Source organism: Ovis canadensis, chromosome 2 (genome assembly GCF_042477335.2).
Source record: "Ovis canadensis isolate MfBH-ARS-UI-01 breed Bighorn chromosome 2, ARS-UI_OviCan_v2, whole genome shotgun sequence".
Classification (NCBI taxonomy): Eukaryota; Metazoa; Chordata; class Mammalia; order Artiodactyla; family Bovidae; genus Ovis; species Ovis canadensis.
Window position 1 is genome coordinate 249,513,907 of NC_091246.1, and position 18,846 is coordinate 249,532,752.

Here is an 18,846-nt window from a genome sequence, read left to right on the forward strand (position 1 = left end):
AGCGGTGTGACATCTCTGCGTGACACGTGGCACTGAGGAAGCGCCCCAGGACAGCCTTTGTGTTTGGAGTCCCGGACCATTCAGAGTTCAGCGGGTCCTCCGTCAAGAGCGGAAACTCAGGAGCAGGCTGCCTGCTGGACTCCTTTGCTCAACCAGTCCCCGCCCTCCCCGAGGCTAAGTGACCCTGGGCAAGTTGCTGGGCCTCAGTGTCTCCATCTGGAAAATGGGGATAAGAATAGCTCCCACCTCCGAGGGCTGTTGTAAGAATGACAGGAGTGAATACACGTGAATTCACGGCAGCACAGTGCCCAGCACTTGTTACTACCACTCTGCTTAGTGGGTGTGAATACATCTGTTTGGCAGAGAGGAAACAGAAGCTCGGGGGAACTTGAGGGCCTTGCCCCAGGCTGCCAGCTGAGCCAGGATGCAAACCCGGGTTTAGGGGGAGCCTCCAGAGGAGCCAGGGCCTTCCGCCCACCAGCCTCTCAACACCCGGCCTCGGCTTAGAGGCAGCTCCGCCATCCCGCCAGTCCACTGGGGGGTGGTTCTCTCACGCTCGGCTAATACCCATATGGCTATAAAGTGTCAAGGCTAGATTAATCCGCTCAATGAAAATAAAATAATCTTTAATAAGAATACTAATCACCAGGCCTCGGGGAGCCTGGAGACCTGGAGGCAGAGCCGGGAATTAATGGCCGAGACAGATGGAGTGGCTCTGGGCTGGGGCCTGCCAACCCAGGGCGCTTCCGGCGTCTGCGGTGCCTGGTGTCGGCCGCGGGCCAGGAGGGGCTACCGCCCCTGCCGAGGGCACCTTGCCCAGGCCGCCTGTCAGGCCGGCAGCTGCCAGGGGCCCCGGCCGCCTCTCTCCTCTCCCCTGCAAAGAGCTTGAGATTTGACAAATAAGGTGTCTGCTGGTGGCCGACCAAAGGAAATTAATTCTAAATCAGATTTTAAACACAGTCAGGAAGGCAAAGGAGCTCGTTGTTCATGCTGCCCCTTCGAAATGAGATGCTCTGATATTTATAGAAAGATGATTAGGGCCGCAGAGGGTGGCTTATACTCTGCGTCCAGGTGGCGGAAAGGACAGTGCTAGGGACTTGGGACTCTGGGCGGCTGCTGTGTTGTGCAGTGTTCTGAGAGGCCCTTCTACTCTGGATTCGGGGTAGGGGGCACAGCCACGTGGGTGGCGGGGGGAAGGTCAGTGGTCAAGAATTGGGTGGCTTGGGGAGTTTTCTGGTCAGGCGCTTGGGAGATTTGGGATTCAATCAACTACTGCTAGCTGTGCGCTCTCGGGACGGTCACTTGGCCTCTCTGGGCCCTTTTCCCCACAGGTAAAGTGCACTAGCTCCGCCCGGCTCTGACGTGCTTCCGTGGGTCCCTGAGGCCCAAACGCGGTCTCAGGAAGGCTTCTAAAAAGCCACATGATTGGGCTGGTCCCCTCTCCTGGGCTCTACTGTCATCTCTGTAGAATTGGTGGCTGCTGGGCCACTCTCAGGGGAGCCACAAGGGTGAGACCACCGAGACAGAGCCTGACGGCTATCGCCATCGGCCTGGCCGCTGCTGCAGCCCTCAAGCGCCGGGTCCCTTCTCCTGTCGCTAGAAAGAAGGCGGAGGGGCACCCAGGCAGGGGAGGCTGGCACCCCCTCACCCAGCCCTGTTTGCTCAGAGAGAACTGCCCAGTGGAGAAGGGCAGGGCCCCATGGGTCTCTGGAGGTCCCGCTCAGGCTGGGTACGGCGCTGCAGCTTTGAGGTCATCTCAAGTAGATCAGCAAAGGCACGCCCAGTCTGTGCCCAGCTCCTTTTAGGCCCCTAGCCCCCTCAGTTCGCGGGCTGCCCACCAAGGAGTGGGTGGGGGGTCCCTGGGCCCCCACAGGGCTGCTGGCCCCGGGCTCCCATTAGGCGAGCACCTCAGTTTTGCACCTGTGCTGCTTCTTCAAAGGAGGTCAGCAGACACTGCACACGCCCACCGACAGGGTTGAGAAACGTCTTTCCCTGCGTGATTTAAAACTGGCATCCTGTCCCCAAACCCCACTGCCTGCAGTGCACGATGAATTAATATTTTTTTATAAAACCTGTAATTATCTTGCAACTGGCATAATTATGTGGTATTGTGATTTAAATGTAAAAATCAAAACAGGCTACAATTCCCTAACCCTGCTTTGGCATTACTTTATTATTTTTTTATTAACGTGCCAGAAGTGTCAGGAAATGGGAGTGGCCTTGACTTCTCCCAGCTCTGAGGACGTCCAGCTGCTCAAGCCTTGGGGTTTTCACCAGGACCCCTGCCCTTGACATGCTGTGGGTCCTTGGGCAAGATGCATTCCCTCTCTGGGCTTCACTTTCCATCTCCACCCAAAAAGGAGCAGTACCTCTGAGTGAGGCCCCCACCCCAAAGTCAGGAGGACCAGTCTCCCTCGAAGGGCAAGGATGCACGCTGGACAAACAAGTGGCCTGGTGTTCTCCCTGGCTCAACCCAGGGCTGGAGACAGCTGACCTTGAGCAGGTATCCACAGGCTGGCCCAGCTGACTATTACAGCTTATACAGTCCTGGTTACTACCTGTTTTAGTGTTACCCCAGGGAGTTGGGAAGCAAGGCTTTGCAGAGGGCTTTGTGGACAGAGGAGGCTGTTCAGGGTTCTGGAGTTAGGAAACATGGGATCACATCCCTACTCTGCTACTTAAGTTGAGGGGACTCAGTTTTCCCCATCTGTGAGATGGGGATACAATACCTAGCTTTGAGGACTGTTGTAAGGATGAGAAGCTGTGAACTCCCTGGAGACAGGGATGCGCTGTGCCTCTATCCCCTATGCATGGATGAGTTACTGACATGATCTGTATGAAGTGCTCGTTAAAGTGCCTGGCACATAGCAAACACTTGAAAACTTGTCTCTAAGAGATTTTATTATCCCCATCAGAATAAGGGGATGTTGGGAACTGGGTCAGTGGGGAATGCAGTCAGGATGGGCCAGGGATAGGTGAAAAGCCTACACATAGCTCAGAGCAAGACAGACCTGACTCAGGACTCAGTTCCACCTCTCATCAGCTGTGTGCCTAAGCAGGACATGATCTCTTGGGCCTCAGTTTCCCCATCTGTAAAATGGAACTGTAATACCTGCTTGCTACAATAAGCCAATAAATTGATGTGCTAGGAATCCCCTTGGAAGCTGTAAAGGCGATAGGAATGTTTGTTGCTACTGTTACCCAGCGGGAAGTTGAGAAGTACAGGGATGTCTGTGAAGGAACCGGGAGAGGTTGGAGGCCTGGGGAGCCTGGCAAACTAGGCCACAGAAGGTAGAACCAATCCAGAAACAGACAAACGTCCCAGAAGGTGCTTTGGAGTTTAGGGTCCAGGAGAGTGAACTTATAGCAGTCAGCAGGGTGAAAAAAGATTTGAGGGCCTCGCAGACGGAACTAGCGGTGAAGACCCCACTTGCTAATGCAGAAGACATGGAAGACATTGGTTCGATCCCTAGGTCAGAAAGATTCCCTGGAGGAGGGTACGGCAACCCACTCCAGTGTTCTTGCCTGAGAACCCCCTGGACAGAGGAGCCTGGCAGGCTAGAGTCTATAGGGCCGCAAAGAGTTGGACACAATGGAAGCGATTTAGCACACATGTACAGGAAATCAGACAGCCCCAGAGAAGGGCCAGAAAGGGCCTGGTGGCTGGACGGAGGAATCTGGCCCCGGAGTTCCTGGGGCGAGACAACTCCTAAAGTGGACTGGGGTGGTCTCTGAAGACACCTTGAGCATCGCCTGAAACGGCCAGCCTGTGTCCTGCTCCTGTGAGCACCAGGGGCCTTCCTGCTGGCTAGGACAGAGGCACAGTGCTGAGAGGCCCGAGGGTCCCTGGAAGTGTGGTCCCGGGGCCTGTGTAGGAGCAGTTAAGGGCTTTGAGGATATTCTGAGTGTTTTTCAGGGCCCCATCCCAGTCTTCCCTGAGGCCGTCTGGGGGACAGGCCCTGGTCTCTTTGATCCCTGCCCAGGAACATCTCCTTCCCCAGGAGACCCAGTGGTCCCCATGGCAGGCTTCACCAACCTGGGCTGAATGGCTGGCCTGGCATGTGTCCAGCCCCTGGGGAGATCAAGGGACAGCAGAGGGCAGCCAGGCCAAGACCAGTAACAGCTGGGGCACCAGCTGCGTGAGCTCGCCAGCCCTCCCGGGGTGCCTGGGCTGTCGGGGTGCCCGGCTACACTGATCCAAGATGTGTGCCTGCTGACCATACACACACACACACACACACGCACACACACACGCACACATGCACGCACACACGCACACACACGCACACACATACACACACGCACACATATACACACACATACACGCGCACATACATGCGCGTGCACACACGCACACACCCATACACACATGCACACACGCACACACACATATACATACACACACGCACACATACACAGGCGCACACACATGCACACACATACACACACACACATACACACATATGCACACGCGCACACAGCCTGGACTCGGCCCTGCTCCTGGTCTGTGACATGGGAACCCCAGCAGAATACCTGTGGGAACAGGTGCTATTTCAAGACACAGGTGCTCTCAGCTGACCCCTCCCCCACATCTCTAGCTAAGTTCCACCTGCTCGCAGGCAGACACACCCAGTGCAACCCGAAAGACACCCTGGCTGTCCCTGCCAGCCTATCTTCACAATGCTCCTGTACACCACGCATGCATTCACCCTGAGCCCAAATTCCAAACGACACCCCCTCCTCAATAGGGTAGCAGTTCAGTGGTTCTGAGCCTGGACTCTGGAGCCAGACTTCTGAATTCAAATCACAGCTCTGTGACTTCCCAGCTGTGTGACCTTGGGGAAGTTACTTTGCCTCTCTGGGCTTCAGCATCCTTATCTTTAAAGCCAGGATAATAAAAGCTCCTATTTCACTGGATAGCTTTGGGGAGTAAATGCGTTCATAGGTGAAAAGCGCTTAGAATAGTGCTGGCTGTGGTAGTTTCATCACTGTTCCCCAACACACATATGTACCCAGTTAGTACACCCCAGTCACACAGGTGCCCAGAGATGGAGCTCTCCACAACACCCATGGAGGGTCTATCTGGCTGTGGTATTTTTCCCTCCCAGCAAGACACACACAGGTGGCCTGGAGACACAGGAACGCTGGGGCTTCATGCATCGTCCCAGGTGCTGTGAGCACCACCCAGACACCTGCCGACTGTGCCAACCCTGCCTGCCAGCCCCCCCGCCACCCCAGCCCCGTCAGCCCTGCCGGTGCTGAGCCCAGCCGCCAGCCCACCCGCGCAGAGGCGTGCTCACCCACGCAGGCGTCCCGCCGCTCCTCGTAGCCTGCGCTGCACACGCACTTGCCGATGGGCACCAGCCACTCGCCCTCCGCGCTGCAGTACATCTTGGGTGTGTCCCGCTCCTCGGAGTGCCGCACGCACTGGCCCCGCACCTCCACCAGCGAGGAAGAGTCGGCCCCCGTCACCGCCTCCGAGAAGGCGGCCAGGTTGCGCACCATGGTGGGGCACTTCTTGTAGTAGACACGGAGGGACAGGATGGCCAGGCAGGCGCCGATGTCCTGGAAGGCCAGGTAGAAGCCACGCTTGCTGAGGGGCCCCACGCCGCGCACCTCCGTGTTGAGCCTGAGGCGCCGCACGCCCAGGTCGGCCCCCGTGAAGCTCTCGTCGGCCGCGATGGTGTCGATTTTGAGGAACTGGCTCTCTTGTGTGCTGGCGCCCAGGTCGCGGTCCGACTCCAGGTAGTAGAGGTTGAAGGTCTCCTTGCAGGTGCCTGGCACGCCGGGCATGCTGTTGCAGTCCCGCAGGGTGAACTTGATCTCGGCGTAGACGCGCCGGGCGCCGTCACGGGGCACCCAGCTGGTCCGCAGCCAGTTGTTCTGGTTGGGGCTCATGACGTTGCATACCTGGTAAGTGTGGATGGGCCGGAAGGACTCGTCCACCTCGTTGATGGAGTCCCACTGCAGGCAGAGAGACCACAGCCAGCTGAAGCGGGAGGCAGCGGCTGGCCCCCTCTTGCCACAAGCCACGCGCCCAGTGCTAGGGGAGGTCTGGGAAAGAAGACTGAACATTCTCCACCCTCCAGCGGACTGTCAGCCATCAAGAGCCAAGCACCCTACACACGCGGTTATGGGGGAGCGTTATTAGTCACTCACTCGTGTCCGACTCTCTGTGACACTGGGGACTGTAGCCCACCAGGCTCCTCTGTCTGTGGGATCCTCCAGGCAAGAGTACTGGAGTGGGTTGCCATTCCCTTCTCCAGGGGATCTTCCTGACCAGGGATCAGACCTGTGTCTCTTCCATCTCCTACACTGCAGGCGGATTCTTTACTCTCTGAGCCACCAGGGATATCCTGGGGAAGCGTTATCTGTTGCCTTTTCACAGAACCGAGGGGTTCAGACCTAGAGCTGTGTGTCTAGGGTCACACAGCTATTGAGTGACGGAGCCAGGACTGGAACTGAGGCCAAAGCCACACAGCTCTGACCTCGTTTCTACACAGCTACTCCGTCACTCCCAGAGTGGGGTGACTTGCGTGGGGAAGTCAGTGAGCCCACTGGTCCAGTTTTCACATCAGCTGCCGGAAAGATCTTTCTAATTGCATGAAGCTATGTTGTACCTTGACCTCAAATCCTCCAGCAGCACCCCCTGAACTGGTGTTTGTTGAGTGACTGATGGATGGATTCCTCTGCCTTGCTGTGTGTGATGTTCCTTCTGCCCCCACCATGGGCTGCCCTGGGTAAGGGGGTACTGGGATGCGGGAAAGTTGAGTATGATCACTTCTGTGCCACATGCTGGCCAGGCCTCACTGATTCAGAAGTAAACCAGTGACCATCACTGACACAATCAACAGAGTGAAAAGGCGACACACAGAATGGAAGAGAACACCTGCAAACCACGTGTCCGAGACGGGATTAGTATCCGGGATATATAAAGAACTTCTACAGTCGAAAAGCGAAGAACCAGACACACCGAATTAGAAAACGGGCAAAGGACTCGGACAGACTTTTCTCTAAAGAAGATACACAGATGGCTAAAGAGCACATGGAAAGATGCTTAGCGTCACGGAGCATTAGGGAAATTCAAATCAAAACCACAGTGAGATACCACTTCACACCCATTGGCTATTGTCAAAGTAATTGAAAATAACGAGGGTTGGCGAGGCTGTGGAGAAATTGGAACCCTGTGCATTGCTCGTGGGAATGTTAACTGGTGCAGCCACTGTGGAAAACTGCGAATACCAAGAAATTAAGCATAGAATCACCGCAAGTTCCTCTTCTGGGTGTGCACCCGAAAGAAACCAAAGCAGGGACACAACCAGCGATCTGCACACCCGTGCTTATCACCGCCCAGAGGTGCAAACGCAAATGTCCCCCAGGGGATAAATGGACAAACAAGATGTGTGCACTGATACAGCGGGGGCTCGGGAAATTCTGACATGTGCTACGTACAACATGGAGGAGCCTTGACGGCCTTATGCTGCGTGAAATACACACGAAAGGACAAGTCCTGTGTGCTTCCGCTTGTGCGACGCACTTACAGCCGGTTCCTAGAGACAGCAAGTAGACCGGTGCTTACCAGCGGCTGAGGCAAGAGGGCCATGGAGTTATTACAGTTTAACGGGCACAGAATTTCAGTCTGGGAAGATGAAAGCATTCTGGAGATGGATGGGGTGGCGGTCACACAACAGCGTGAATGGACTCAATGCCACTGAACTGGAGGCTCACAAGTGGCTAAAAGACGGCAAATGTTATGCTAAGTGTATCTTGCTGCAGGAGGAGAAGGGGACGACAGAGAATGAGAGGGCTGGATGGTATCGACTCAATGGACATGAGTTTGGGTAAACTCTGGGAGCTGGTGATGGACAGGGAGGCCTGGCGTGCTGCAGTCCCTGGGGTCGCAAAGAGTCAGACATGACTGAGCGACTGAACTAATAAAAAGAATTGCACAAGAAATACTCTGTCCCCACAAGCCCCCTCACATTCTCACAGATGGAGTGTGGAGGGTGTGGGCATTCAGGGTGTGGGCACGCAGGGTGTGGCAAAACCTCCTGCAGGGCTGAGGCTGGGCCTTCCTGCAGGGGCGGGAAAGAAGAGCCCCAGCAGAGGCTGGCAAGGGCCAGGAATGTTCAGCAAGCCCAGTCTGGACACAGAAGAGCCACGCTGAAGACACAGCGTCGAGAAATGAAACGGAAGTCGAGAGGCCTGGGTTCAGTCTCCACTGGCTCTGCGACCTTGGGCAAATGGCCACTCCTCTGTGGGCTGCAGCCTCCTTAGCGGCAGAATGCCGATCGGCCGGGAGTAGTCGCTGTTGGGCTGAGTTCAGTGGACTCTTCAGGGTTCTGAGGAGGGGCTGGGCGCCAAGGGCGGACGGAGGAGACAGGCTCTGGGTTCACTGTCCTGGGTGCACCAGAGACGCAGGGCCGTGATCTCTCTTGGGCCTCTGTGGCCATTGTCTCTGAACTAGGGGCCCTATGGCTTAAGCAGGGGTCAGGGAGGGGAGGACAGTTTGGGAGGAGGGGGAGGAAGCGAAGACCACTCCTCACTGTGCCCTGAGAACTGGCAGGGTTCCGAGCTGTCCCACAAGCACTAGAGTGGGGAGCTGGGGCATCCTGAGTCTTCCCTGCCTGACAAAAGCCCCTTGATCTGACTTCTTCTTGGTCAGCTATATGGTCTCAATCCCCGGCCGGCTTATCTGGAAGAGGGGCTCAGAAAGGCCCCACTTCAGTGAGACTTGAGAGGATGAACAGAAAAGAAAACTGCCTGGTGCTTAGCTTGGGCCTGGCCCAGAAGGGGACTGACATGACGCTGGACTGCAATCACCCCCGTGCCTGCCTCCAGGGACCCCTGGGAAAGCAGACGAGGCCGTGCCAGCCTCACTTGAAAGACTGTATGCCTCCTGCACGCCCCCCCACCCCAAGAAGGACCCCCACGCCGCACCCCACTCTGCAGCCGGGGCTCTGGGCAGCACTGTGTCACATCTGGGGTTAAAGTCATTGTCACAATTAATGGAGCACCAAAGAGCCAGCCAGCTGCTCACTGTCTGCTTCCTGCCAGGGACCCGGATAAATTAATCAGCTCGATCCCAGTCTGCTCCAGCCGCCCGAGCAGGGCCAAAGGCCTGGCTTAGCCTCAGGGGCTGCCGCAAACACAGAGAGTGGCACAAATTCCTGGCGGGTGGTACAAGGGCAGAATCAGCCCTGTTCTCTACCTGGGGCACCCCCAGTCCATGCCGGGTGCCAAGGCCACCCCAGCTGCCTCTCTGGCCCCTGGCACATACAGCACCCCCCCAGCCCCCACTATCCCTATGGAACTCTGTTCCCTAGGGAACAGAAAGCAGCAAACCAGCTGTGCACCCCTGGGCAGATCACATTCCCTCTCGGAGCTTTGGACTTCTCATAGGTAAACCGAGGTAGCTAATGCCTGCCCCTTTCATCACTCCAGGGGCTGGTGAGGATCAAGAGACAATAAAAAGGAATATTCACGAGTGGCTGTTAATCCACCAGCTGAGGTGGAGCACGACCCAGTGCGTGGATGGAGGGGTCCAAAGAGAGGGGTGCAGCCTGGTTAGAAGCGTGAATTCTGGGGCCAGACTCCCCAGATCCTAGCAGAGACGCTTAACCTCTCAGAGCATCTGGTTTCTTGCTGGTACAATGTCCTTTCCCTGCATCATCTCTCAGATGACAACTGCAGGGAGCAGGTTCTGTGATCATCCTTGTGTTATAAACGAGGAGGTGGAGGTGAGGTAAAGGGACTGGCCTGAGTCACGCTGATTAGAGGCTGCAGAGCACCACCAGCTCGTCCAGACCCAGCACCGCTGGCTTTAGGCTATGCGGCCTGCCTGACGGTCTGATAACTTGGTGAGGCTGGAGACAGTCACAGATGACCCTTGTACCCAGGGTGCTTAACAGACTGCAGGATCAGAGAATGCATGGAACCGCAGGGACCATCAACCTCCACCCAGCTACAAACTTATTCAACAAAAGATTCCCAGGCCCCTCCCCAGACCCCCTGGATGTGGGCACCTGCGTTTCACCTGCCAGCCTGCTACAGGTTCAAGATCCAGAGCTTGGAAACAGTGATCTCCTCTGGCTTTCTCTCTCCTCTGGGCAAGCCCCATATCCAGGCCCCGTACTGATAGGAGGTGGTCCCTGTTTCAGTAAATAATGCAGGATCGGTTCCCAGCCCTTCACAAGGTGACGCAGGGACTCAGTGAGGGCTCCAGGCCCAGAGAGATCTGAACTCGCATCCATCACTTGAAACCTGCCTGATGGTGGAAAGATTTTTCTCACTGCTCTGAGCCTCGGCTTCCTCATCTGTGAAATGGGATGGCTGTATCACTTGCAGGATTAGTAGTGGTGGTTAAACGAGATAATGCCCACAAATTGTTAAGAGCTATGTGACTTCCCTGGTAGTTCAGACGGTAAAGTGTCTGCCTGCAATGTGGGAGACCTGGTTTTGATCCCTGGGTAGGGAAGATCCTCTGGAGAACAAAACGGCACCCCACTCTAGTACTCTTGCCTCGAAAATCCCATGGATGGAGGAGCCTGGTAGACTATAGCCCACAGGGTCGCAGAGAGTCGGACATGACTGAGCGACTTTTCTTTATGTGAATATAAATTATTTGTTCTAATTATCAAGCGAAATGAGTAACTCTGAACCACTCTTTTTTTAGGGGATTTTGCTTGTTTGTGTTTGGCTGTGCCATACAGCTTGCAAGATCTTTAGTTCCCCAACCGGCTATTGAACCTGCACCTTTGGCAGTGAAAACGCGGAGTCCTAACCAGTGGACCAAGAGGGAATTCCCCGAGCCACTCTTCACAGCATCCAGCAAACAAAAGAACCTTACGTCACCAGCAGAGTCCAGTCATATTTCTTACCACCCACCCCTGCTTAAAATCCTTCCTACTTCTTGTTACCCTAAAAACCAAGTCCTAAGCTCTGAGTGGGACAGAGGGACAGAGACAGCCAGGGCCAACCAGGGGTTCAAGTCCATTCCTGCCCAGCTGCTGAGTCTCAGGGGAGACGCTGCCCCAGCCCACAGCCAGGCAGTCACCTGCTCTTGGGGCAGCCCCTGCCACTGGCAGAGCCGGTTCCTGCACCAAAGCCCTTTGCACGCACGAACACCCCAGGAGACAGCCGCGTGGGACACACAGAAGAGCCCCTCACGGGGAGAGGCTGAGGCCCTGGGGGGTAAAGGGACACTCCCAGGGCCAAGCCTCTGTCTTCAGGCACGGCTGACGTGCTGAGGCACAGAAGGGGTCCCTCCTGGCTCTCAGGGGCCCTGGTCTGCCCCTTCAACTCCCTGAAGCCTGGCGCATGGGGATGACAGCAGGCTCAGCTCACCGCCACCTGGGGACAGACCCCCAGAGAGAGAGGAGCCGGGATTGCCCTGGCCCCGGTCACAGCCCCCAGACAGCCCAGCTTACAATCTTACCCCAAAGTAAAGAAACACTCAAAAATCAGCTCGGTGTCACTGTCAGCACGAGTATTATTATCACTCTATCTCCAGAGCCATGGAAGCAGAAGCATTCATGAAAGCAGCTGTGGGCACCAGACGTGTTTGTGTCTATGGTGGGGATGTGTGTGTTTCTGATCATGCTTATAGGAGGAAATTTATGTGAGATACAGCCATAATATACACTAATGACAATGATAATGATAATAATACATTTAATGGAGGCCCACCCTGTGCCAGGCATGGTGCCAAGACCACGTGTCATCTCCCTTCACCCTCCCAGCAAACCCCACAAGGTTGCCAGTGTTCATCCCATTCTACAGACAGGAAAACTGAGACTCAGGGAGGTGAAGTGGTGACCCAAGGACACTCAGCCTGTGGATGGTGGGGCCCAACCCCACCAAGCTCATGGGCTTGTGTTGCTTTACCGCCCTGCCCCCCTGAGATTTAGGAGAATCGGGGGGACTGGGCAGGGCATCCTTGGCTCTGGACACTCGGGGTTACCATGCCAATTCCTTGGGAGGGTGGAAGGGAGTCTCCTGTGAGTACAGGGATCTAATGGGCTGAGCCCAGCATCACCATGGAGGCCAGATGGGCCTGGGACACAGACGTAGGATAGCACATCCAGGCCTCAGACCAGAAGAAGGGGGAGCTGGCCCCGGACTTGGTTCTGGAATTCCAAAAGACCGCATGCGCTAAATTTAAGAAGTCAGCAGCTCTGACTCTGACTGCTGTGCGTCCTCGGGTAAGTCCCTTCACCTCTCGTGGCCTCTGCTTCCTTTTGATCTGCCTGATGATAAGAGCTGGGCATCACAGCCTCTCTGTTCACAGAGGGACAGCGCTGGCCCCCCCTGCCCATCACTCACCCCGTGAGCCGGATACGTGAGCCAGCCCCAGTCCCCGTGGATGGTGGACGTGTCCAGCAAATTCACTGCAGAAAAGAAGACGAGGGCGCATCAGATCCCTGGCCACCCCCTTCCCCAGTCCCCCAGGACCAGGGTGGCCTGGCCACGCTAGGGTCTGCTCTCAGCCCTGAACACCCCAGCTCTGGTCTCTGGGTCCTTTTTCACTTCCCTGGCCTTCAAGGCTCAGTTAAAGTTCTTGCTCTTTCCTGAAGCTTTCCTCCACCACCACAAGATATAATCTTCTCACCTTCCGGAAGACTCAAGCTGCCCCGAGCGCTAGGCTGCCTCGACTGGCGGGTGCAGTGAGAAGCAGATGCCTGGGCTTGGCGGTCCGGGAGGTCTGGATCTGAATCATAGCTCTGCCAGTTGGGAGCTGTGTGTCCCTGAGCAAGTTTCCTCCATCCCTGAGCCCCCACTTCCTCCCCTGTAAAATGGGGTGACGGTGATGCCTGCCTTACAGGGGGCTGTGAAGATGACCTGACCCTGGCCTCTCACAGGACATGGTGGCAATCCAAAGCACCCACCGATGTTTGCACTGTAAGTCAAACCTCCACCCAGAGGACTGGACCCAGCTTTGCCATCACCAGGGTCCCCAAAAAGCACCTCGCACTGAGCAGGTCCATGGCGCACATGGGCATGGAGGGCTTTGGAGGAGGAAGCGCTGCCTAGTGGGGAGCACGTAGGGTGAGCTGGGCTCTGCTAGGGAGCTTGCAGTGCCTCATCCGTGGTCCACACGGCAATACCGAAAGGTGCTCATTCCTCTGCCCATTTTCCAGATGAAAACACTGAGCCTCAGGGAAGATCAGGACGGTGCCTGGAACTCCACAGGTGTGACTCCTGGGCTGGCACCCAGAGCACCACAGACAAAGCCACCAGCCCTGGCAGCTTGAGCCCAAGGAGCAGAATCTCTGGGTTGTCACAGTGGTAGAGAAAGGAGTGCTGGCCCGAAAGGCAAGTGTAAGCCAGACCCCCAAAGGGGACCCTGCAAAGTACCAAGAGCAGGGTAGAGAAGAAAATCTGCTTTTAGAATCAGACACTGCTGGGCTCACCTCTCACAGCTACTTGGTAGTGGGTGACCTGCACTTCACTGAGCCTCAATTTCCTCATCTGTAAAATGGGCATAATGATACATAAGGGTGGCCAACAGTAAACTGCCATGCCTGGACCCAATGCCTCACCAAAGTTGGCTCCTGTTCCCTGAGTCCCGGCCCTCCTGCCTCTCTCTTGGTACCTAGGAGCAGTAAGCATGGCTCACTTTAAGCTGATAAAGATGCACTCAACTGGGAAGAAATCAGGGCTTGAATCCCAGCACTGCCTCTAACTGCTGTGTGCCCTTGGGTAAGTCCCTTCACCTCTCTGGGCCCCTGCTGCCTTTGATCTATCTGATGAAAGGAGTTTGGGCTCCGAGTCTCACAGCTTTCATTTCCCTTTCTCTTCTATCTACCCACCTCTTCCAGCCAGCAACCACTCCAACCAACCCGATCTGCTAACTTAGGCAGGCTGCAGAGGGTTAAAATGGGCCTTCCTGGAACTTTCCCGAAGAGAGGGTGGGTGCTGTCCTTCGGCCTGAGATTTGCACAGCTCTGCGCCTGCCCTCAGTGATGGAGACAAGTGTCCTCAGGAAATGCTGGGAGTGCGGATGCTCTCCTGCGCTGATTTTCTTCCTCTTCTTCCCCTCACTCTCCCCATCCAGCATCGGCTGGGGGGTAGGGGGGGCTCCAGAGGCCAGCTGGAAAAAGGACTTGCCAAGCCAGGGAGGGCCTTCTGAGCTCTGGCTTGGGATCCTCCCACGGGGCAGAGGGGCGGGCAGGACCAGGGGATGGAGGCAACGTCTGCAGGGGGGATCTCCCTTCCCTGAGCCGAACCGGCCCCACGCCAGGGCGGCAGGCAACGAAGCCTTCCCGCCTCCCTCCCTCCCTCCCCGGCAATGGCGAGAAAACTGGGTCAGGAGCCCTCTCCTCCTGCTGGTGGTGGGCGGGGGAGGGGCTGCGCTGCAGTTTCCCCCAGACCAGCGGGCTGAGTTTGGGGAGGGGGGGGGGTGCGAACAGGGACCTGTGGGCTCCCCCACCCCACCCCACATCCCAGATGGGGGTCTCGGAACTGAAGGGCCCCTGGGCCAGCACCACCCAGACACAACTCAGACCTGCGCCCACCCAGGGGCTGCTGGGACGTCTTCCCCTGAACACCCCGACTCTAGAGGCAGAGGCCTGCAGACCCCCACTTTCCAGGCCCTTCCCTCCCCTCTGGGAATCCCCAATCACATCTGCAGCTGATTCATGATCAATCAGCCAAGAAGGGTGGCTCAGATAATCCAAAGATAAACCAAAAGTCGATTCTATTGGATTCAGGAAGAGCGACCAGATTCCAAGGCTGCTTGTTCCAATTCCTTCCAGACCGGCCTCTGTCCATCCCCTCCCTGCCTCTCTCTCTGTCCCCCTCTTCCCCATGTCCTGTCCCCTTCTCTGGGGGGACACAGAGGGTCTCTCACGGGAGGCTCCAGGCCCACAGGAGGTCTCACGGGGCTGGAGGGAAGTCCAGGGCTAGGCCCCTCCTGCTGGGGCCTGAGTCCCCTTGGAGAGGCCAATGCTTTGGCTCACCAGGGCTGGGCTTTCTCTGTCCTCTTGCTCTGCTGGACGGTGTGACCCCTGGGAAGTCGGTGACCCTCTCTGGGCCCATCTCCCCACTTGCAAATGGGAGAACTAGACACTCGGTCTCTCAGGGCCCTCAGGGAAGCAACCACTGAACCCCTCTGTGCCTCAGTTTCCTTATCGGTCAGATGTCTGCAGGCGTCCCTCCCAGGCCTACCTGCCGGCCTGTTCTGGGGGATCAAATGGGTCCCTCCCCTGCTCTGAGAAGCACAGATAATTCTTAAGCCTTTCCTGTTTGACTGAGGAAGGTATTATGCGATTTCTTTTTTTTCCTCCCGAGCCGTCACCTTCCCCCATTCCATTTCGCTGAGACTAATACTTAAATTGATTTACATTCCCGGAGGACACAGCGCATGGTGGTGAGGCTGGAGAATTCGGGGTGGCCCGGGGATGTCAGCTGGGATATGAATGCCTCGGAGATCACCCCAAATTGGTGGATAATCCACATCAGAGAGTGAAAAGGGGCTTTGAGCCTGGTAGGGTTCGGGGGCATCCCTGCAGGTGCAGGTCCGTCCCCAGCCCTGAGGCACAGGGGCACTTGGGGAGCCTGGGGGCACTGTCACCTTTGCAGGACCCCCACTGGGAAAAGAGTCCCCTCCCTGAGTTCCCACAGTTTCCCCCGGCCAGTCCTGGCCCTGCACCAGCGCACAGACTCTTGGCCGTCCTGCGTGGAACCCAGGCCCCAGGTCTCCACCCAGGACCTTTGGACCTGCAAGGGTAACCTGTGCCCAGGCAGGGGCGCCCTGCTGTGCTGATCAAATAGGTATGGCCGGGCCCTGGCACCAGGCCTGCCTGCCTCCCTCCCACCCCTGACAGACATCCCCCGCTTCCTCTCCTGGTGACCTCACCTCTTCCCCAGCTGCTGTCCCTCCCCGGACACAGCCTCTCTCCCGGGCCAAAATGGTCTGTCCTCTGGCCAGGAGCTGGGTCAAAGTCCCCTCCTAGGCGGATCTGGGGTTTGCCAGTCTGGCATTCTGGAGGGTGCTGGATCCTCCTCAAAGGAGAGGGTTGAAGCACGGAGTTGGGGCTGCACCACCCAATGCCCAGGCACTGTCTGTGGGCCCCTCAGAATCTCCCTGGGCAAAGAAACTGCCGCCTTCTCCCCATGCAACCCAGAGGAAACTGTCCTCGGGCCACAGCTCCCAGACCTCCCAGGCCCCTTGTGTCCCCTCCCTACTCACCCCGCAGCTCCCTTGCTCTGGTCCCTGCTCCCTGTGTGGCCCCTATTTCATTGGAGGTTGAGTTCAGTACATCTCTGTGTGTTGGTGCTGTGCACACGCATTTCTAGGGACAGGAGTGCAAGTTTGAGGGTCTTTTCATATATGTGGCGTCTACGCACAATGTGCATATTTTCACATGCACGAATCTCTACATGCACACGCGTGCACCTGCGTACTGGCCACACTTCTGTGCATCTGACTGTAGGGGTGTGGGGGCTGTCCATGCACACGGTCTCTTTGGGCCTGGGTCTCTGTGTGTGAATCCCAACACGTGGCTGCTGGTGCATGTGTGATTGTGGGTACAACTGCGTCCCTGTGAGCTGCTCGTGTGTGAGGGGTGTCGGTGGTGCGTCTGAGCGTAGATGAGGAACACCGGCTCTGGAGCTCCCTGGAATCTGGGAGTTCATCCTGCCAGGCTGAGGATGCAGCTCTGGAGCCAGGCTGTGAACCCTAGGATCTGCACAGAGCCCTGGGTCAGGCCTCCTCCTGGCAGAGCTGCAAGAGGAGAGGGGGGCCAGGGCAGGGGTTGGGTGAGGAGCAGAAACCAGGGCAGCGTCCTGAGCTGGACCGGGGTGCCCGGTGGACTAAGGGGTGAGTGTGTGAGTGTGTGTGTGTGTGTGTGTGTACGCACACGCACATAGGTGTGCAGCCCTAGGTGTCGGGGAAGCCTGATAGACGCCCTCTCCTGGCTTCTCTTATCCCCTCCCAGATCCTTTTGGTCTCTACTGCTCAGCCCACACCCTCATCCTGCATCCCCCCGGAGTGACCCGGCTTCCCCAGCCTTGTCCCTGGACAAGACTCAGCCCTCCGGGCCTTACCCGCCTCAGTCTGTCTGCAGCCCGCTCAGCCCCCTCCTCCCGGGCCCCTTCTCCCGATCGCCCACCGAAGCTGCTCCCCCTTGGGCAGGCGGCTGTCCTCCCACCCCCCCAGCCCTCCAGCCCAGCCCACTTCTAAGACCCTCGTTCCCTGCCCTTCACGCCCGTCTCCCCCCGTCCGGCCCTGTTCTCTGATCTTCCTGCTCCCCTCCTGGTCCCCAGCCCTGGACGCTGGGCCGCTTCTCCTCAGCCCTCTGAACCTCACCCTGCATCCTGAGTCCCTCTGTCCTCTGCCCGCACCGGGTGCCCTGCCCTGCCTCCTCTCTCCGCTACATCGCTTCTCGTCTTCCATCCTCCGGTCCGGTCCCTTCAACCCCAGTGTCCGATCCTCAGTTCCCTGTCCCCGGCTCCGAACCCCTGAGTCCCGTCCCCCTGTCCCTCGTGCCTCTGTCCCTCATCCTCAAGCCCTCGGGTCCCTCTCCCCCCAGCCCTGTCCCCGGCCGCTCCGTCCCCTGACCCCGGGTGTCTCGCGGTGCCACCCCTCCCAACCCAGATCCAGGGATCCCAGCCCCTCGGGCACTGGGGTCGAGGGGAAGGAAGTTGAGCCTCTCGGCGGGCTCGCTCCGGCTGCTGCGCGCGCCGCGCCCCCGGCCCCTCGGCCGCTCCCGCCCCACCAGCCGCCGCCGCTCACCTTCGCCGCGCGCCGCGGACACGCAGGTGGCCGCCGCCGCCGCGGCCGTGACGACCCAGAGCGCGGGGGGCAGGCGGCCCCGGGCGGGGGCCATGGCCGGGCCGGGCAGGCGGGCGGGCGGGGGCGCCGCGCACCCTGGGCTCGGCCGCGGCCGCCCGCGCGTCGGCGCGCTCCCTGCTCTCCCGCACACCCGGCGGCCGGGCGCACACACCGGCGCACACGCCGGCTCGCAGCGCACACGCGGGCACCCGCGCCCGCCCCTGCCGCCGCCGCCGCCGCCGCCCGGGGCGGGGGCCGGCCTGTCACGGCGGCGCCGAGCCAATCAGCACCGAGGCGGGTGCGGGGGGGACGCGGAGCCCGCACCGCGGACACCGACCCGCGGATACCGCCCCGCGGATACCGCCGCCCGCCCCACGTGCGCACGCTCGCGCCAGCACCTTCACCCCGCGCCCCGCACGGACTCAGCCGCTGCGCACCCAACCAGGGGTCCGGACGCCCCGGCAACACACAGACCCACCGGTTGGGGGGCGGGGGGGAGGCCCTGCGTGAACAGACACGGACACGCTCACTCTTACACACGTGACCCTCAGGCACACGCACCCCCAACAAACTGCCTCGCACGCGGTGATGTGCACACTAGTTCACGGACGGAGGCTCAGACACCGGCTCAGAGACAAACTCACGAGCGCTTTTAGTTAACAATTCTCTCCCTGCCCCGCCCCCAGTGACTGGGCACCCCGAATTCCGGTGAGGCCTTAGAGCGCCGTGATCTTGAGCTCAGCGCTCAGGGACCCGACCAACGTTTTAGGGCTGGCTTTGAGGAAGTTTCTAAACCTCCCTGAGTCTCAAGGTCCATGTCTGTAGAACAGGGATAAGAGGGTCTGTGTCCTAGAGTCGATGTGAAAATTATATGCAAGGACCCAGGTAAGGTGCCCCACCGTCCACCAGGCACACAGCCAGGTGGCCAGCTTGGCTGAAGGCAGTTACCATTCCCTGCTTCTCCTCCCTTGACCTTCCACACTCCAGTTCCAGGCCCAGGATTAGGGATCCCCTCCTGGGGGGGGGGAGGTTGGCGGGGGAGGCTGCCGTCTGTGGGGGAAGGACTGGAG

The 18,846-nt window shown here is 58.2% G+C and overlaps 1 protein-coding gene across 1 annotated transcript in view; it reads right to left on the minus strand.

Moving 5' to 3' along the window:
- Positions 1–17,831, minus strand: part of EPHA8 (EPH receptor A8) — a 36,988-nt gene extending 19,157 nt beyond the window's left edge. The window contains exons 1-3 of the mRNA XM_069579503.1: positions 17,738–17,831; positions 12,325–12,389; positions 5,301–5,964 (exon numbers count right to left, since the gene is read on the minus strand). Of these exons, the coding sequence (XP_069435604.1) occupies positions 5,301–5,964; positions 12,325–12,389; positions 17,738–17,831 (823 nt within the window). The remainder of the gene's footprint in view (positions 1–5,300; positions 5,965–12,324; positions 12,390–17,737) is intronic.
- Positions 17,832–18,846: the final 1,015 nt, after the last annotated feature.